General features: G+C 43.9%; 1 protein-coding gene across 3 annotated transcripts in view; it reads right to left on the minus strand.

The window, feature by feature from the left end:
- CP (ceruloplasmin) overlaps window positions 1-18,162 on the minus strand; it is a 297,764-nt gene that overhangs the window by 162,384 nt on the left and 117,218 nt on the right. For all 3 annotated transcript variants that reach the window (XM_069727615.1, XM_069727616.1, XM_069727617.1), the window contains 4 exons: window positions 13,967-14,179; window positions 13,669-13,839; window positions 4,440-4,694; window positions 3,920-4,091 (listed from right to left, as the gene is read on the minus strand). In XM_069727615.1, the coding sequence (XP_069583716.1) occupies window positions 3,920-4,091; window positions 4,440-4,694; window positions 13,669-13,839; window positions 13,967-14,179 (811 nt within the window). The remainder of the gene's footprint in view (window positions 1-3,919; window positions 4,092-4,439; window positions 4,695-13,668; window positions 13,840-13,966; window positions 14,180-18,162) is intronic.

Raw genomic sequence — 18,162 nt, forward strand, 5'->3', positions numbered from 1 at the left:
TGGAAATGGTTTTGAGTTTGGAACTTTGGCATCCGTGGGCTGAGGACAGTCCGCAGCTTCAGGAATGGTCCACCAGTGTTCACTTGAGTCGCTGTGAGGGGAAGTCTGCTCTGATGAACAAACAGGTGGAGCCGCTCTCGGGGCAGATGTGGGATCTTCAGACAAGCATTGCCATAATATTCCTGTGTTGAGTTCTTGGAACAGACTCATCATTTTCAACCTGTACTTCATAAACCAGGACGTTGGGGTAGACTCTCTTGATCACTTTGTATGGTTGCACTTCCCAATATTCATTCAGCTTGCGTTTGGGACTTTTTCCCCCACCAGCATCCGGTCCAAAGGCTGGAGTGTAACTTTCTTGATTGGAGGTCGGCTGTTATAGGTTTTCTCTTGTAACCCCTGGCTTGTTAGCCGGAGGATGGTCTATAGCCGCTGACAGTGTTCTTTCACCCATGAAGTAGTAGATCATTTGAACAGATCCTCTGGCTGTTGCAGATTCAGTTTGATGATTTCTGGCTCTACCAAACAGTAGCATGTACGGGGTATAACGTGTCTTGGTGTGGACCCTATTTTTGTAGGCTAGTCAGGCAAATGTGATTTCTTGTCTTCCTCTAACATTCTCAACATTTGAAGCAGAGTCCGTTAAAAGAACTTGCATGCTCCATTCCCTTGGGGATGTTATGGGGTTGTCCTGGACCTTTCGATGCCTTACAGCCAGTGCAGTTCCTCCATCAATTTACCCTGAAAACACGCTCCCTGGTCTCAGTGGATCCACTTCAGTCACCCACAGACCTGGATGAAATCTTGACAGACGACTGGTTCAGCAGTCTGGTTCCGAGTTGGGGTAACCACTGCAAATGTGGTGAAGTGGTTAGCAATAACCGGACAGTACTGTGGACCTCTAGTTGATTGTCCCATGAGGAGGTAGTCTATCATTAACACTTCAAGCGGTTCCTTAGTCTGTATGGTCTGTACAGGTGCCCTCTCTTCTGTGCTTTTGGTGAGGTCACACACTTGTCACTATCGGAAAAGTTCTTCAACCGTGGACTCAAGCTGCAGGCAGTATAGGTCATTCTTGCTTGTCAGGTATTTTTCACTTGGTTACCCAGCCTTTTATTTGCTGCAACCCTACATCTTCATCTTGTATTTGCCCCAATTCTTGGTTAGTTCTCACTAGTGTCTTGGGTAGAGAGCAGGCCTCCCCATTTCACTGTGCCACTAATGACAGAATTGTGAATTGGTCCAGAGTTCCCTCTTCTTTCAGGTGTTCATCAAGGTCCCTTTCCGGACTTTCGAAGGTTACCCTTGACAGGCCATCAGCATTGGTGTTCTCCATGGTGGAATGGTATCGAATCAACAAGTCATACTTTGCAAGATGAGCTACCCAATGCTGCTCTGGGCTCTCAGCTTGGCAGTATCCTGATGGGTCAGCACAAGATTCTTGGACCATGCCAGGTATTTTGCAAACTTCTCCATCATGGCCCACACTAGGACAAGGAGTTCATGCCAGAAGGAGCTTTAGTTGTGGGGGTTTCACTCCGCATCCCATATGGACCTACTTGCATAAGCAATAGCCCTTTTGTGCCCCAAATCCATAGAGACTTTCAGGGTCTGGAAAGCCTCCTCCTGTTTGTTCCCATCATTTGCTTTGATTCTTGAATAACCCATCCGTCCTCCTTAGCAGGTCGTTCAGAGGACCCGCTATTTTCGCATAGTCCTTATTGAACATTTGACAGTACCCGGCCAGTACTTCGGTTCTCCGGTGGGACAGTACGACCCTGCCTGCATAGTAATTGGAGGACAGTATGGGTTCAGTTGACTTGCTTACTGAAGCTCATATTTGAGAGCCTGGTGGCATCAGGGGTGGAGCCGATCCTCATCCGCTTTTTCATTTAAGTAAACTTCTCTTGCATAACATTCAGGGAATTCTGCAGATCTTTCATTACTCTGATCAGAGCCTCTTTGTTCTTCACACGCCCGAGGGTTGAGAAAGTCTTATGCTTTAGTCACACTAAACGACTTAGCAACGATCACGACCAATGATACGACCTGGCCGTGATCGTTGGTAAGTCGTTGTGTGGTCGCTGGGGAGCTGTCACACAGACAGCTCTCTCCAGCGACCAACGATCAGGGGTACGACTTCGGCATTGTTGAAACTGTCTTCAACGATGCTGAAGTCCCCCTGCAGCACCCGGGTAACCAGGGTAAACATTGGGTTACTAAGTGCAGGGCCACGCTTAGTAACCAGATATTTACCCTGGTCACCATTGTAAAAGTAAAAAAAAAAAAAACACTACATACTCACATTCTGATGTCTGTCACGTCCCCCGCCGGCATCCACAGGGTTAAAACTGCTTTCGGCAAGAGCGCTGCTAATGCACGCGCTGCTGCCGAGAGCTTCCCTGCACTGACTGTGTCAGCGCCGGCAGTAACAGCGGTGACGTCACCGCTGTGCTCTGCTTTACGGCTGGCGCTGGCAGCGCTCCTGCCGAAAGCAGTTTTAACCCTGTGGACGCTGGGGGACGTGAAAGACATCAGAATGTGAGTATGTACTGTTTTTTTTTTTAACTTTTACAATGGTAACCAGGATAAATATCGGGTTACTAAGCGCGGCCCTGCGCTTAGTAACCCGATATTTACCCTGGTTACAAGTGAACACATCGCTGGATCGGCGTCACACACGCTGATCCAGCGATGACAGCGGGTGATCAGCGACCAAAAAATGGTCCTGATCATTCCCCAACGACCAACAATCTCCCAGCAGGGGCTTGATTGTTGGTCGCTGTCACACATAACGAGATCGTTAGCGGGATCGTTGCTACGTCACCAAAAGCGTGACGTTGCAACGATATCGTTTACGATATCGTTATGTGATACCCACCTTTTAGAGGGGATGAAAACACACCTGCACTGACACTGTGCAAAGTCACATCAGTGTTTATGAGGAAACTGCTGCCCCAGCTATGCTATAAGGTAACATTGAGATATAGTGAAGATGCAATTTTTTCGCTAGTCAGGTGGAGGATGAGAATGCATTCAACATGCTTACCATTGCCTCCTCTGGTATGCAACAGAATGCTGAGGATTATGGGAAAGCCTGCCATCACTACTTGCAGTACAAGGAGGTAACGAGAAAAACAAGCAAGGGGGGCGCAATTACAAAACTTAATTTATAAAATCGCTGTTGAGGTAATCTTTTTTAACATATTTTAAATTCACAAGTCATTTAAAGAGGCTGTCCACTACTCAGAGAATCCCTTCTCAATTCTGTGATGTGAGCCCTGCAGCCAATCAGATGCCACTAATGGGCTGATTCACCCTTGCTTCTTTCAAATGAAACTGACATCTGGAACAAGTAAGAGTTGCTACTGCGCTCTGACTTCCTCCGAATTTAAGTTTCATCCAAAAGAAGTGAGAGTGAAGTAGCCTACTACAAAAGCTGTTTGGCCTCAGGGTCCAGGTGACATAACAATGTCACTCAAGCTACAGGAGAAGTGACGCCAACATCAATGGAATGATGCTGGCATCGGAAGCGAGTACCGGCAGTTATTATTTAACAAGGGGGAATATAGCAATTGAGAAGGGTATGTCAGAGTAGTGGAAAATCATTTTAATTGTACATGTTCTAATTTATTTAATGTATAAATATTTATGGGATAACTCCTATAATTAGGTCCTTGTCTATTAGAAGTTCCTTCCTGATATATTATTTAGTGTACATTACTACTGTGTTAAACGCAAACACATTTGAACTGGCTATTAACACAAAGTTCTAAAAATGATTTCCTTATTTCCTTCACCTGTGCCTTAGCCTTGGTTATAATTACACTGACCAAAAAGAGAGGGCTTGTTGGCACTTATCTGGCACCCAACCCCTGGGCACATGTTCTACCAGCACCAATAATGAGACTCATCTTACCTTTCAGGATCATCTAGCTTTTGTCCAGTGAACTGATTGACAGATTTTGGTCCATAGTTCCAAATGATTTCTTCAGCAGCTATATAATAATGTCTTATCATTGACGAAAACTTGCATGGAGTTTTAGAATATTTTGTGCAGTTCTTCACTTCATAAATTGCCTGCATGCCACCTACAATAAACAATATGTTAGACTCGTTCAGATGTCATTTTTCAAAATGGAGACATGCTTTTTATTTATCTGATTTGTGGGATAAAATCTCAAATTTACGGTAAGTGAATAGTTTGTTATGAAAACAAACAAAACAACTTTGAATGCCTTCCATGTCTTATCCAAGTAATTGCCATGTTTTACTGTTTGATGGTTGGATTTTTTTTGCATGAGGAGAACTGATGCCAGACTGACAGTAAAATAAAGTCCTGACATCTTGATAAAGTCCTTCATGGTACATAATTATTATTTCACAGGTCATATAGTGAGATAGATTTGTGCTGTTGCCAAGCATTTGACATGACTAACCTTCCAAGTGGTCATTAACTTGACAGCTGAGCAGCCATTTCCCACGGTTCTTGGTCTCCATTGTACCTTCGACCATTGTAGCTGGGAAGAGACTAACAGTGTCCAGACGATGCCGCTGATGTGTTAACACCTGACCATGGAAGAATGCTGAATGAATATCTACCTCATTGCCCATACCGAACATGAACCACTTCACCTCCGTGTTCTCACACATGGACAGGCCTGGGAGGTTCCCGTACATGTATCCATTGATAGCTATAATACAGGAAGAAATGGTGTAAGTGTACAGTGGAAACCACAACTTTCTGTGGAGAAATCACAAAGTCTTGTCTTTAATATCTATATAAATGTGCCAGTACTCCTCCTGATAGGCTAATGGAATTTTAATCATTTTATATTTTTGTCTGTTACATATACGCATTAAAGATTGTCCAGCATGGAAAGTAATGATAATTTGCAAATCACTTTATTTGGGGACTTGTCTTCATTCCTGAAAAAAGAAAAATGTATGTAAGTGGCTTCCAAACTCCTGCTTTTCCCCAGTCTATTTGCCTGCCTTTAGCTGCATTGATATCAGAACATACTCATTTAGAGTACAGATGATGGCAGTGAAAGGGTCAGCACCCGTGTCCTCACTAAGGTCATTTTCACACGTTCACTATTTTACATCAGTATGTGTAAGCCAATAGCAGGAGTAGGTGAAAAACGCAAACGTGGTGACGTGTTTCTATTATACTTTTCCTCAAATAGAATAGAGGGGTCCCCACGCAGTTTTTTTAAATTATTTAAATAAATAATTTAAAAAGATGGCATGAGGTCCCCTCCATTTTTGACAACCAGCCTTGCTAAAGCTGACAGCTGGGGGATGGTACTCTCAGGCTGGTAAGGGGCCATTGATATTGACCCCCCAGCCTAGAAATAGCAGCCCGCAGCTGCCCCAAAAAGGCACATCTATTAGATGCGCCAATTCTGGCGCTTTGTCCGGCTCTTCCCACTTGCCCAGGAGCGATGGCAAGTGGAGTTCATATTTGCCACCTTTGCACTGTCTGGTGACATCAAGCTCACGGCTTAGTAATGAAGAGGTGTCACCTATCTATTACTAATCCTATAGTTGTTTGGTAATTAAAGAAACAGCGAGAATGTCTATTTTTAGAAATAAAACAAAACACAGTTTCCCATTTTTATTTAAAAATAACAAACACAGTTATACTCACCTAACGCCAGATTCCACTGAATCCCTCATTTCCTGTAATAAAACTAAAATAAAAAACCAACAATAACCCTCACCTACCCAACGTTCTGTCCCACGCCGTAATCCATGCCTGGGGGATAAATAGTTTTCAACCTAGACAGTGCCAAGATGCGACCGTCCAGGCTGAGAACCACTGGTGAATGAGCTGCTGCGAGCACAGCATCAGTGACCAGCGGTGACGTCATCGAGGTTACCACCGGTCACTGATGTTGCATTCCCAGCAGGGGTAAACTGCGGTGACCTCAGCACCATGGGAAAAAATCAGTGATGGCTACCGCAAAAATGGCGTGAGAAACAGGATTTTAGTTGATCAAAAACTGTAGATACTGATATTTCAGCTAGGGGACTCTGCACTAAGGGAAATTAAAGCGAACCTGTCACCAGGTTTGGCTGATATATTAGATACGACCACCGCCTTTCAGGGCTTATCTACAGCATTCTATAATGCTGCACATAAGCCCCCGATCTCACCTGAAAGATAAGAAAAATTAGTTTTATTATAATCACCCGGGGCAGTCCGGTCCGATGGGTGTCGCAGGTCCTGGTCCGACGTCTTCCATCTTCTCATGATCGCTGCCCTCCTGCTTGCTTTGGCTTCCGGCATTTCGCTCCTGCTGTTGAGGGCAGAGGAAAGTACTGCAGTGTGCAGGTGCCGGGAAAGGTCAGAGAGGCCCAGCGCCTGCGCCCTGCAGTACTTTGCTCTGCCCTCAACAGGCAGGTCGGATCGGGGGCTTATCTACAGCATTGTAGAATGCTGTAGATGAGCCCTGCAAGGCGGTGGCCGTATCTTATATTGGCCAAACCTGGTGACAGGTTCCCTTCAAATCTTGGCTTCCTAGTGTACAGAAAACTCCTGAACAGATATTAGACAGGTTAAGAACTACATTTGAAACAAGAACCATGTCAGAGTCAAAGATGTAACAGCAGTCCCATAAATCTTTAAGAGATTTTGCCCTTAATTACAGAAAGCCTGGCGTGCCCTTAATCAAGCTGATCCCTCTGAAGCTATTAATGCTGATCAAATTTTAAAGGAACAATTTATCAAAGGAGTAATGTCTGATACTTCCAAGCCAAGTTACAGATAAGAATACTGACAGTACAACATCCTGATAGGGATCGTCTGGATTTTAAAGAGTCTGCCAAAAAAGTATTGAGCCCGGACACACCATCCAGACCTGTACCAATCCACGCAGAACTTGTTGAGTTATCTCAAAGTCCAAGGGTTGCATCTAAAGAGTTGAAAGACTAAGAACGTTCTGTGTCTGCCCATGCCAAATGTGTTGTTGCTTGGTGCACTCCCCAGCAGGTTCAAGACCCTACTGAAAAGATTTGTGGTCAAGCTGCAGAACTAAACAAAAGCCTTGCAATCCTATGAAAAGAGGTAAAAGAGTTGAATCACCAACCCAATCAAGAGGACCTTCCTTCCTTTATTCAGAATGTGCCACCCTCTAGTCCAGTGTTCCCCAACTCCAGTCCTCAAGAGCCACCAACAGGTCATGTTTTCTGGATTTCCTTAGTTTTTCACAGGTGATGGAATTATTGCCTGTGAAGGTGATGCAATTATCACCTGGGCAATACTAAGAAAATCTTGAAAACTTTACCTGTTGGTGGCTCTTGAGGACCGCAGTTGGGGAACACTGCTCTAGTCTCTGGAACAACTACTACAGGGCAAGTAGGAGACCTACCGAGTCCTGACAGATTTGATTCCCGATTTTCCGCAGATGAAATCGTAGTGTCCAAATAGAAAGAGAATGCCAGCCTTTAAACAAGAATTTCCTGAGGCCAAAGACCAACACTCGGGAGAAGAATGCATAGGTCCAGATCATCCTGACTTGTGCCTGAAATATGTCAGCTATTACCCCATCATTCCAATCACAATAGATAGTATCCCCTTTCCAGCACTACTTTACACTGGCTCCAAAGTTACCACCATCCAGCTACCAAAATATAAACATTACTGGAAACAGACCAGCTAGCAAAACTAGCAGCTAGCATGAAATTTGCTATCTTTTGTCTTTGGGAGCGGTAAGCGAAAGTGCCGTGATGTACTAGTCCTGATATGTCACTCTCTGGGAGATGCATGAAGTCCGTTATCTCTGATCCTGGGAGCAATGAAAGTGCCATGGTGCACAGATCCTGTTGTTGGGTACCGAGGCATCACAGGGTATCATGCTGGTCCAGGAGGTGAGTGCTCGCTGTCCAGAGTAGGTAAGGCGATCAACGTGCAGCAGAGCAGCGAACTTTATGCATCTTCTACGCTGTCACTTAAGAGCAGGTAACAGCAGTTGACAAAACTGAGTCTAAGAACACATGCAGTGTTCGAAACTTGTTCAGTTCCTTTTTCTTGGTACCCTTCTTTTTGCCATATTGGCTATCATCACTAGGTCGCAACAGAAAAATGCCTGTTTTAATGGATATAATAAAAAATTTTGATTGTATCAGCTGAAGCTGGATCTTTATCCAGACACATGCATCTTGCCTCAATGTCTGGTAGCGATGTGATCGTGCTTCTCCCCACCGAGTCTGCTGGGAACCTACAAAGGGTGAGCAACTTATTTTTTCATGGAACAAAGAGTCCTGCTGCATCCCATTGAAACTCACCATCCTTTGGAGATTGTTGCTCTTGACCATGTCAAACTGCAATCCAGCTGTACTGGATAACTCTATGTTTCCACTATGTTTCTGTTGCATCAGAAGGGGATTCCACAGTCTCCACCACACTGCTTATTTGGCTTCATACTGTCTTCAATTTACTATGCCAGCTCATCCATCTCCGTTAGAGAATACTAATGTAACTCCTGTAGTAGATTATCGGGATGTGTCTTCTATGGTGGAGGAGTCTGGAGCATCATTCACCTATGAAGGGACAGTACCTGCTCTGTGGAGATCTGAACGAGCAGACAGGTGACAGTTACCCGCTCATTACCAAGAATAGTTGGTCGCTGCCTTTTTAACAAGGAGAGTCTTTGTGCCATGCCCTCAGCTGCAGGTCCGGTCTCCGCTGTGCAGGGAGACCTGTGCCTATCACACAGCTCCACTACTGCTCACACTGTCTGTGGCTTCAAACATCGGCGGCTACCTTCGTCTCTGCAAGCCTCTTTGTTACGATGGTGACCCCAAGTTGTGCAGAGGATTTCTCATCCAATGCTGGTTGCATTTTCGTCTATTGCCTCTGCATTACCCAACTGACATGCCCAAGGTGGTTTTCCTTGCCTCTCACATGGAGGGAGAGGCTTTAGCCTGGTTCAACCCCCTAATGGAGGGGAATGATCCCATCGAGTTTGATCTGCAGGTATTCATGGACAAGTTCCGCAATATATTTGATGAGCCTGGTCGTGCCACATCCGCCATGGAATCTCTCTTCAATTTGCAACAGAGCTCTCTCTCTGTCGGTCAGTATGCCATCCGTTTCCGCACCCTGGCTTCAGAGCTCCAGTGGGCCAATGAGCCTCTGGTCAGAGCCTTCCGGTGAAGGTTATCTGGAAGAATCAGGGATGAATTCGCAGGCAGGGACCTACCCAAGGCCCTGGATGATCTCATATCCCTTGCCATTCGGATTGACATGCATCTTCAGCAGCGCTTCATATAGAGGATTCTGGAGAAGCAATTTCCTCATCCAGCATCTTCTTCACTGAAACCTCGGTTTCCACCTTGTCCAGCTCCAATCTCTGAGGATGAACCCATGGAGTTTGACCACATAAATGTGAAGAGGAATCAGCAGGAGGAGATTTCCACTAGGAATCCATATTGTTTTGGTAGACGCTCTGCTCCTGGTCAATGCAGTGGAACTGAGAGGCTGGAAGAACTCTTCCGCTTAGGACAGGTAAGGGAGGCCTCCCTAGGTGAAAATGATTCCTCTCCTGCACTAACTATATCCATACAGGTGATCTTCAGAAAGGTGTGGTTCTCGGAGATGACCTATCTGGACTCTGGGTCTGGTGGAAATTTCATCCAGCAAGTTGTGGCCAGGTGGTTTGGGATCCTAATCTTTCCTCTGCAGCGGTCCCGGAATACCCCTGAAAGATCCCATTCTTGGTATCAATGAGGAGGTGGGGCTTCAAATTGGAGCACTCCACAGGGAGAAGATTACTTTCTATGTGTTACCAAATCTTTCTCCAGCATTTCTACTAGGTCTTCTGTGACTGCACCTCCATGAACCTGTCCTGGATTGGCTGTCTGGGGATATCCTTCGATAGGGTCAGTCCTGTCATGATCACTGCCTCAAACCAGTATGGCCTGGTTCTATCCCACGGCCTCCTGCAGCTTTACCCGGGTTACCTTCTGCCTACTGGTCCTTCGTAGATGTGTTCGACAAGAAGGAAGCCGAGACTCTTCCCCCTCACAGGCCTTACGATTGTCCCATTGATCTAATCCCTGGATCAACTCCGCCTCGAAGTAGGATCTACCCTCTTTCTCCTACTGAGACTCAAGCCATGACCGATTACATCAAGGGGAATTTGGCTTGAGTGTTAATCCAGAAGTCCTCCTCTCCAGCTGGAGCTGGGTTCTTCTTCATCAAGAAGAAAGATGGGTCTCTTCGCCCGTTCATCAACTACCGTGGTCTCAACATAATAACTGTAAAGAACAGATACCCTCTTCCCTTAATTCCAGAGCTCTTTGATCGTGTTCGAGGTTCCAGGATTTTCACCAAGTTGGATCTTTGTGGGGCTTACAACTTCATCAGGATATGATCTGGGGATGAGTGGAAAACCACCCTCAGTACGCGAGATGGTCACTACGAATATCGGGTGATGCCCTTTGGGTTAAGCAATGCACCCGCCATCTTCCACGAGTTTGTCAATGACGTATTCCATGACCTGCTCTATGTTTGTGTGGTGGTATATCTGGATGACATCCTGGTCTTTTCTCCCGATTTACAAACCCACAGAAGGAATGTTCATCTTGTTCTTCAATGATTTAGGGAGAATAGTCTCTATGCGAAGTTTGAGAAATATCTGTTTGAACAGAGGTCTTTACCCTTTCTTGGCTATATCATTTCCATACAGGTCTTGAGATGGATGCAGAGAAGGTCTCCGCCGTGCTTAAGTGGCCCCGACCTGAGGGAATCAAGGCCATTCAGTGGTTCCTGGGATTCGCCAATTAGTATCAACTATTCATTCCCCACTTCTCCTTTTTGGTAAGACCACTCACCGCCTTGACTTGTAAAGGTGCCAAACCTTTACCACCTGTGGTGCACACAGAGAGGAGGTAATGACAAGCATACGAAGAAGATAGTCCGTTGAGGTACAAGGCCAGTTGACCTGAGGATCACAACCTGGTTTCTCCGAACATCTCCATGGAGCCAGGTGACTGGTGGGTCCCATTCTTGGCTTTCACAAACATATCCATGGGGATCAGGTGACCAGTGAGTCCAAATCCTCAGTACCCCAAATGTATCCATGGTTCAGCGATAGCCAATGGAGCAGATCTGTATTCTTTCAGCCAGAGCCATGGTTCCCTAAGCTGACATTCTGTCTTGGTTGCTGTCCTGTAGAGTTTCTAGTTCTCTTTGCTGACTGGATTTTAGGAGTTATATCCTTTTTATAGAGAAAAGGAGGGGATTCAGTCCGGCACACCAGACCCGTAAGATAAAATCAAAAACTTTATTCCGGCATGCCATGTTTAAAAACATAAAAACACCTGACGCATTTCTGACAGGATAAAAGTGCTCTTAGTCATAGGATACAATGAAGAAAATGGCCTGGTAACATATAGCAAGGTAAAACCAATCACAGCAGTGTTGATAATTACATTAATATGATCAAGGTATGTACCAAATAGACCTAACAAAGCTGCAGCGCAAAACAAAATTATTAGATGTTCTGCCTATTAATGTGCGGCAAGTTAATTCACAATGTAGTACCAGTTGTCACCATTAGAGGTCATTAGGTAGACATTTATCCTGCTATTCCTGTATTCAGGAACATTTGTGTTCTGACTAGAACTGCCCCCCCTGGTTTCCTGGGCAAGAGTAGCCATTTTCCCCTGGGCTCTCTCTTCCTGCAGATCATTGCTCTTGATAAGAGGATTCCGGTGAGGCACAAATGTACTTACATGTGTGTGTTATGTAAGAATCTGTAAATGCAGCCACCGTGCAATGTACTGTGTAGTTAGGTATATTGTGCAATGTATCCTGCACTTTATTATAATGCCTTTGCACTGCTTACAGATTGCATTTTTGTATAGAGCAGAACATTGTTGCAGCATGTATTTGCCTTAGATAGATATTATAACTGTATTCCTGTGTTGTAATGTTAATGTGCAGCCTCTGTAATGTGAGTTACTGATATAATTGCACTCTGTATCATGCTTTTGTCTCTGTTATCTGCCAGTACTGATACACTGTTTATTCTCTTTGTAGTTTTTATCCATTATCGTCCACTGTTCGTCATCTCAATAAATATAGACTTAAGAATCCACACAGTCTGTTTACTGGGAAGCGGATGAGGGTTAGCCGTATGCTGAAATCCACACAGCACCATACGTGGAGGAAGGCAGAACAATAGATATAAAATAAATATTTTCTGGAGATCATACCTTTCAGATACTTTGTATCGTATCAAGTTTGAGGATCCAAAATGCTTCTCTTATGGTCAATTGTTTGTGTCTGTCAGCCCCCCAATCAGATTATACACCTTTTCAAAACCGTAGAATGCAAATTGTGAAGTATCACCCTTATAAATATTGACAAAATGTTTTGGGGCTCCAGAATAAGAGACATTGTTATTACTGATACTCGACAAGTGTTCTGTTATCCTTTTTTTTTAATTTTCGGATAGTACACCCAATATACTGTAGTTTGCATGACAGGCAGCAGATGAAATATAGTACATGTTGGGTATCGCAGTTGATAAATGATGCATTATCTTGGACAAAGCGAGTAGATAACTGGATGAATTTAGTCTTGTCAGATACATACATGCAGACATTGCATATCTGCTGTCTGCTCACTTGTAAAACCTGTAGTGGACAACCAGGTTCTGGTGGACTGTGATTGTCAGATGAGACTGGGGGATAAAGAATTGCCTAAAGTGAAACCCCTCCTGACCATATACTTGCAGCCATTGTTTGTGATGTCCTGCAGAATGTCGTCTTGATTAGTAAAAAGAAAATATTTTTTTAATGATTGTCTTGATTTGGTTGAGTTGTGGTCTATATGGTGTTGAAAAGGTGATTACAGAATTGGTATCTGTTGATGGGGAAATAGGTATACCATGAAAGGAAATAACTCTCGGTTTGTTCAAAACCTTATTAAATGCATGTTTGATGTTGTGATTTTTATACACCCTGTCCCTTAAACGTTTAGCTATGATTTTACTTTCATGAAGAAAAGCATCATCATTAGAACAAATACGTCTGGCTCTATTGAATTCACCATACGGAATGGCCTGTATGGTGTGATGAGGATGAGATGATGAGAACACTAATTACCTACTTTTTTTAATACTTTCTTGCCCCTTTATCATTTGTAAAGAGGCTGTTCTTATCAAGTTAACACTCTTTCTTCATGATTGGGGATTAGTTGCACAAACGGCCATCGCCACCATAGTCCTCTACATAAAGAGGCAGCTATTGTGCAAATCATCATTTGCCACATGACCCATTATGACGTGTGCAGATTTGGGATTCCCCATCAGCCCTATGTCTAGGAGCCAGTTTCAAATAGTCTGTTATGCATCTGGCACAGCGACAAACTATCTCCCCCTGTTATATCCCTTTTTCTTTTATATATTGCGGAACTTTGTTTTCGTGTAATTGGGGAGGGAAGGAGAATAATTGTGACAGAAAGCTTGGTCACCATGAGACACATAGACCGCCAGAAGCATAACCCTCTGCCACACACCACAAAAGATTGCCCCAGAAATAGACCTGCACATATCAGCCAATATTGGCATATGGTAAACATACCGTGATGACATATAGCAGACTTACAATTATAGCCGATTGTAGACTTACAATAACGTATGGGAGACTTACAATGCATTTTGTTGCTTTCTTGAAAATCTTCATCTTCTTTATCAACAGAGCCAGGATCAGTGCTAGAAGTATTGATATTTTCATTCAGATACCAGCTAAGATTTTCATCTATCACAGCGAACATCAGAATGAACTCATTGTTCTGGTTCTTCCTTTTTTCTTCTATTTTACCTAAGAATAAAATGTTATCATTGGTGGAAAGTCTAGATTTTTAAATATTCTAAAAAAAGAAAGATATGACGGATATGGTAAAAGGTAATTGCTGAATTAAGCAGCAAAAGCTATATCCTTTGCTCACCTTTCTTACAAATAATTAAAGGTCCAACAAGTCCTGAGAAAACATCTCTGGGACCATCGATGTGGGAGTGATAAATCCTGGTCACACAGTCCTCATCTCTAGCAATTGGACCTTGATCCTTAACTACATCCCATTTGTATGTGTATGATTCCCCAGGCTTCACAGCATCGTCTTTTTTCTGTGATTCGGAGGTATTATCCGGGTATAATGCTCCTGTAGATAAAATGCATTTTCAATTAGAAATGTACAATTATACTTAACATTAGTCCATTGTGTGATTATTCTATTGCTACAACAGTGACTAGAAAAGCATCTACAAACATTCAATGGCTAAAGGTACCGTCACACATAACGATTTCTTTAACGATATCGTTGCTTTTTGTGACGTTGCAACAATATCGTTAAAGAAATCGTTCTGCGTGACAGCGACCAACGATAAGGCCCCTGCTGGGCCGCGCTTAGTAACCCGATGTTTACCCTGGTTACCATTCTAAATGTAAAAAAAAAACCACTACATACTTACATTCCGGTGTCTGTCACGTCCCTCGCTGTCAGCTTCCCGCACTGACTGTGAGCGCCGGCCGTAAAGCAGAGCGGTGACGTCACCGCTGTGCTCTGCTTTACGGCCGGCCAGCGCTCACAGTTAGTGAGGGAAGCTGACGGCGAGGGACGTGACAGACACCGGAATGTGAGTATGTATTGTTTTTTTTTTTTTTACATTTACAATGGTAACCAGGGTAAACATCGGGTTACTAAGCGCGGCCCTGCGCTTAGTAACCCGATGTTTACCCTGGTTACCCGGGGACTTCGGCATCGTTGGTCGCTGGAGAGCGGTCTGTGTGACAGCTCTCCAGCGACCACACAACTACTTACCAACGATCACGGCCAGGTCGTATCGCTGGTCGTGATCGTTGGTAAATCGTTTAGTGTAACGGTACCTTAAAGCAGAATAAGATTCTACTTATCAGGTACCTGATAAGCACAAGTTTGATAAGTACAAGTCTGTTTTCAACACACTTGAACCAAAGTCTCTGAAAAATTTGTACTAAAAAGGTTGTCGGGATCAGGAGGCTGTGAACAGTTGAAGGATTGACTAAACTTTATCTGTATGTCATTATCTTCAACGCATTGCAAAATTATTATTTTTTCATATACTTCATTCCCTTATTAGACTTCCTTGTCTTCAAAACACTATATTACAGTGCAGCTTTGCTCAGTTTATGATTCTTTAGAAGCTTCTTTCAACTGCTCCTCAGCAAAGCTACACAGACTATATTCAAATGTGCTGTGTCAGGAATTCCACTATATATGGGAGTGGGTAACAGATAGGATAAGGAATGTGCTGTACACAGACACAAGGCTTCAATGCAGTGTATTGTAAGGCAGCGGCTTTCACGACAGTGCGGTAAAGAGGCAGTGACTCAGGTTAGTCCACATGAAATGTCTTTAATTGGGCAACTTACAAAAATAACCTTTATCCTCCGGTTCGCAGGCGGATCGTCCATAACAGTCCATATCAACTCTGTTGCCAGTGGGCGACTGCCCTGCCATATCACTCATGGGTGCATCAATAGCCTGTGTTCAGTCTCACACAGACCTGTCCTGCACAGAGCCTCCTGCTCTTGTGCTTGCAAACAAAACACTGACCCACCCAAACCTCAACTGAAAGTTAAAATGGGAATACTGGACATGGGCCACTCCCAAAACTCAGAGTGCAGGGAGAGACCCACCCCACTACCATCCTGCAGATCTCTCCAAAAAATAAAAGTCCATGTCAGGTTTTCTTAAATCTGACTTGGTCAAATAGTTTGACCAAATCCACTCTTACTTTAATTCTGCATTGTAACCATAGCTATGTGTGTAATTACAATGCACTCCAGTGGGTTTAGTATGCAGCAGTGCCACAGGCTGATCAGCTCCATGCTACACAGCATTGATGCAGTAATTGATGCAAAAGGAGCCCCGACCAATTACCGTACTTAGTGCATTTACTGAACATACATTTCATTACGCCAACATTTCGGATTTTAAAATCATTTTTCAAGCTGGTGTTATAAAGTATTCTAAGTTACTGAGATAATGACTTTTGGGTTTTCATTGGATGTAAGCCATAATCATCAACATAAACAGATATAAACACTTGAAATAGATAGCTATGATTGTAATGACTCGATATACTATATGAGTTTCACTTTTTGCATTGAAGAACTGAAATAAATTAACTTTTTGATAATATTCTAATTTACTGAGAAGCACTTGTACTCTCCTATGGTTTCCACCTATCTCTCTGAACACACTGTAGGTGTCCCTTTTGTTTGTGAGGGTATGATCAGTAAACGCTGCGGGTTGGATGCAGCGTCCAACCTGCAGCGGCCAGCATAGTGGATGGGATTTCAAGAAATCCCACGTTCTCTATGCATCCAGAGACGCCCACAGCTCACCCGTACAGATGGTATAGAGAGTATAAAAGGCTAGCACTCGACAGTTCTGAAGGTGACGGTGCAGATGAACGGAACCAGTGGTCCTCTCAATCATATAATGTAAAATCACTGCACTCGTACGATGAAGATATTCAATTCATGTGGATAATTTTATTTTGAAAAATGTTCAGGTGAAGCGATAAGTATAAACGTTTCGGCCAGCCCGTGGCCTTGTTCACTAAATCGCTGAAACAAATAGAATAAAATAATCGTGAATAACTATGTACTAGATGAAGACAAGATTACATATATACATATAAACATATATACAGTTCAGAAAACACGTCCATATTAGTGTCAAGGAAATGGAGGCCATCTAGGCTCATATCATCAAAATCTAGCAAGGAACAAAAAACAATGGAGCAAGAGAAATGTACAATCAATAAATTGTTAACAGAAAAGACGGTAGGGAAAGATAGTCCAGCATACCCATAGGTAGTAGATCCTTCCTTTGAATACGTGAATATTGCTGCTGGACTATCAGCCAAGATGCAGAAGTAAATAACCTGTAACGGGTAATGGAAAAAGTGAGCTGGGTTGCTGCATGACAGGTGTATGTATGACCTCAGCTACAACCATAGATAGGCCTAGCTTGGCCACCATTAGAGAGTTTACACATCACCTTAGTGATAATGATGCCGTAATCGCCGTGATACAGGGCTGACAGGTGTATATCAATGGCTGTATGGGTAGATATAAACGCACTATATCATCCAGTGTGTACATGACAAATGGGTAAGTAATACAGAGTAAAAATACAAAACTACCTGTGTACTTTAGGGGACCAGACAGAGCAATAGTTGGATGCCTTGGAAGAGTACAACCAGAAATAATAGAAAATTCGTGTGGCTTAGTGGTACAGGTGCCGTGGTCGCCGTTGAGCAGGGCAAACAGGTATAAGTACCAAAGGCTGTATGGATAGACGTAGATATATTAAAATAATCGGTGTGTGTATAATCAGTCAATAATGGATGATACCGATGGTAGAAACAAACGTATCTAGCTACCTGTGCGCCTTCAGAGATTTGCCAGAGTAAAAATCGGATACCCTGGAGTAGTATAACCAGTACTGTGGGGAAATTCATGTAGCTAGAGAGGGGCAAGGAGAAGTAAGTAAATACCTACAATATTGGTGACGTATATGTAGTAGAAAGATGAAAAAAGACGAAAAAACTACCTGCTAGGTTGTGGAACCAGCCAGAAGCAATGTATATTGAACTAAACCACAGGAATAAGGGGATCCGTGTCACTAGGAGGAAAAAGGGGAAGGAAACCCATGAGTATGGCACTGAGCAGGTGCTGTAAAACATGGAGTAAACTTATCTGTTAGTAATCGCTTACATCCGTCCTCATACGTCCGTGGAGATAGGTGGCCAGGACCAGCGTTGGTGGGCAAGTGGGAAGAGCAGACACTCACGGTGTCACTGCGTGGAGTAGTGCTAGTCTGGAAGTGTCCAGAAGGCACCTATTTATAGCCCTGGGTGGTGAAGTGTCCAGCACGAGTGCAGGGACGCCGGCGCATGCGCAATGGCTATTTTCGCCGCTCGAACGCATCGGTTTGCCAGAGAAAGCCTGGGCATGCGCAGTGTGCGCAAGTCCGGGCCCGTCGATGACCGAACGGGTGTATATGCTTGTAAAGGCCGGGGCGCCCACTCAGCGTTCCACATGGAGCGCCCTTGTAAAGAAGGCAGGGTATATGCAGGCGCTAGTAAGGTG

The sequence above is a fragment of the Ranitomeya imitator genome, chromosome 5, assembly GCF_032444005.1.
Source record: "Ranitomeya imitator isolate aRanImi1 chromosome 5, aRanImi1.pri, whole genome shotgun sequence".
NCBI classification, from domain to species: Eukaryota; Metazoa; Chordata; class Amphibia; order Anura; family Dendrobatidae; genus Ranitomeya; species Ranitomeya imitator.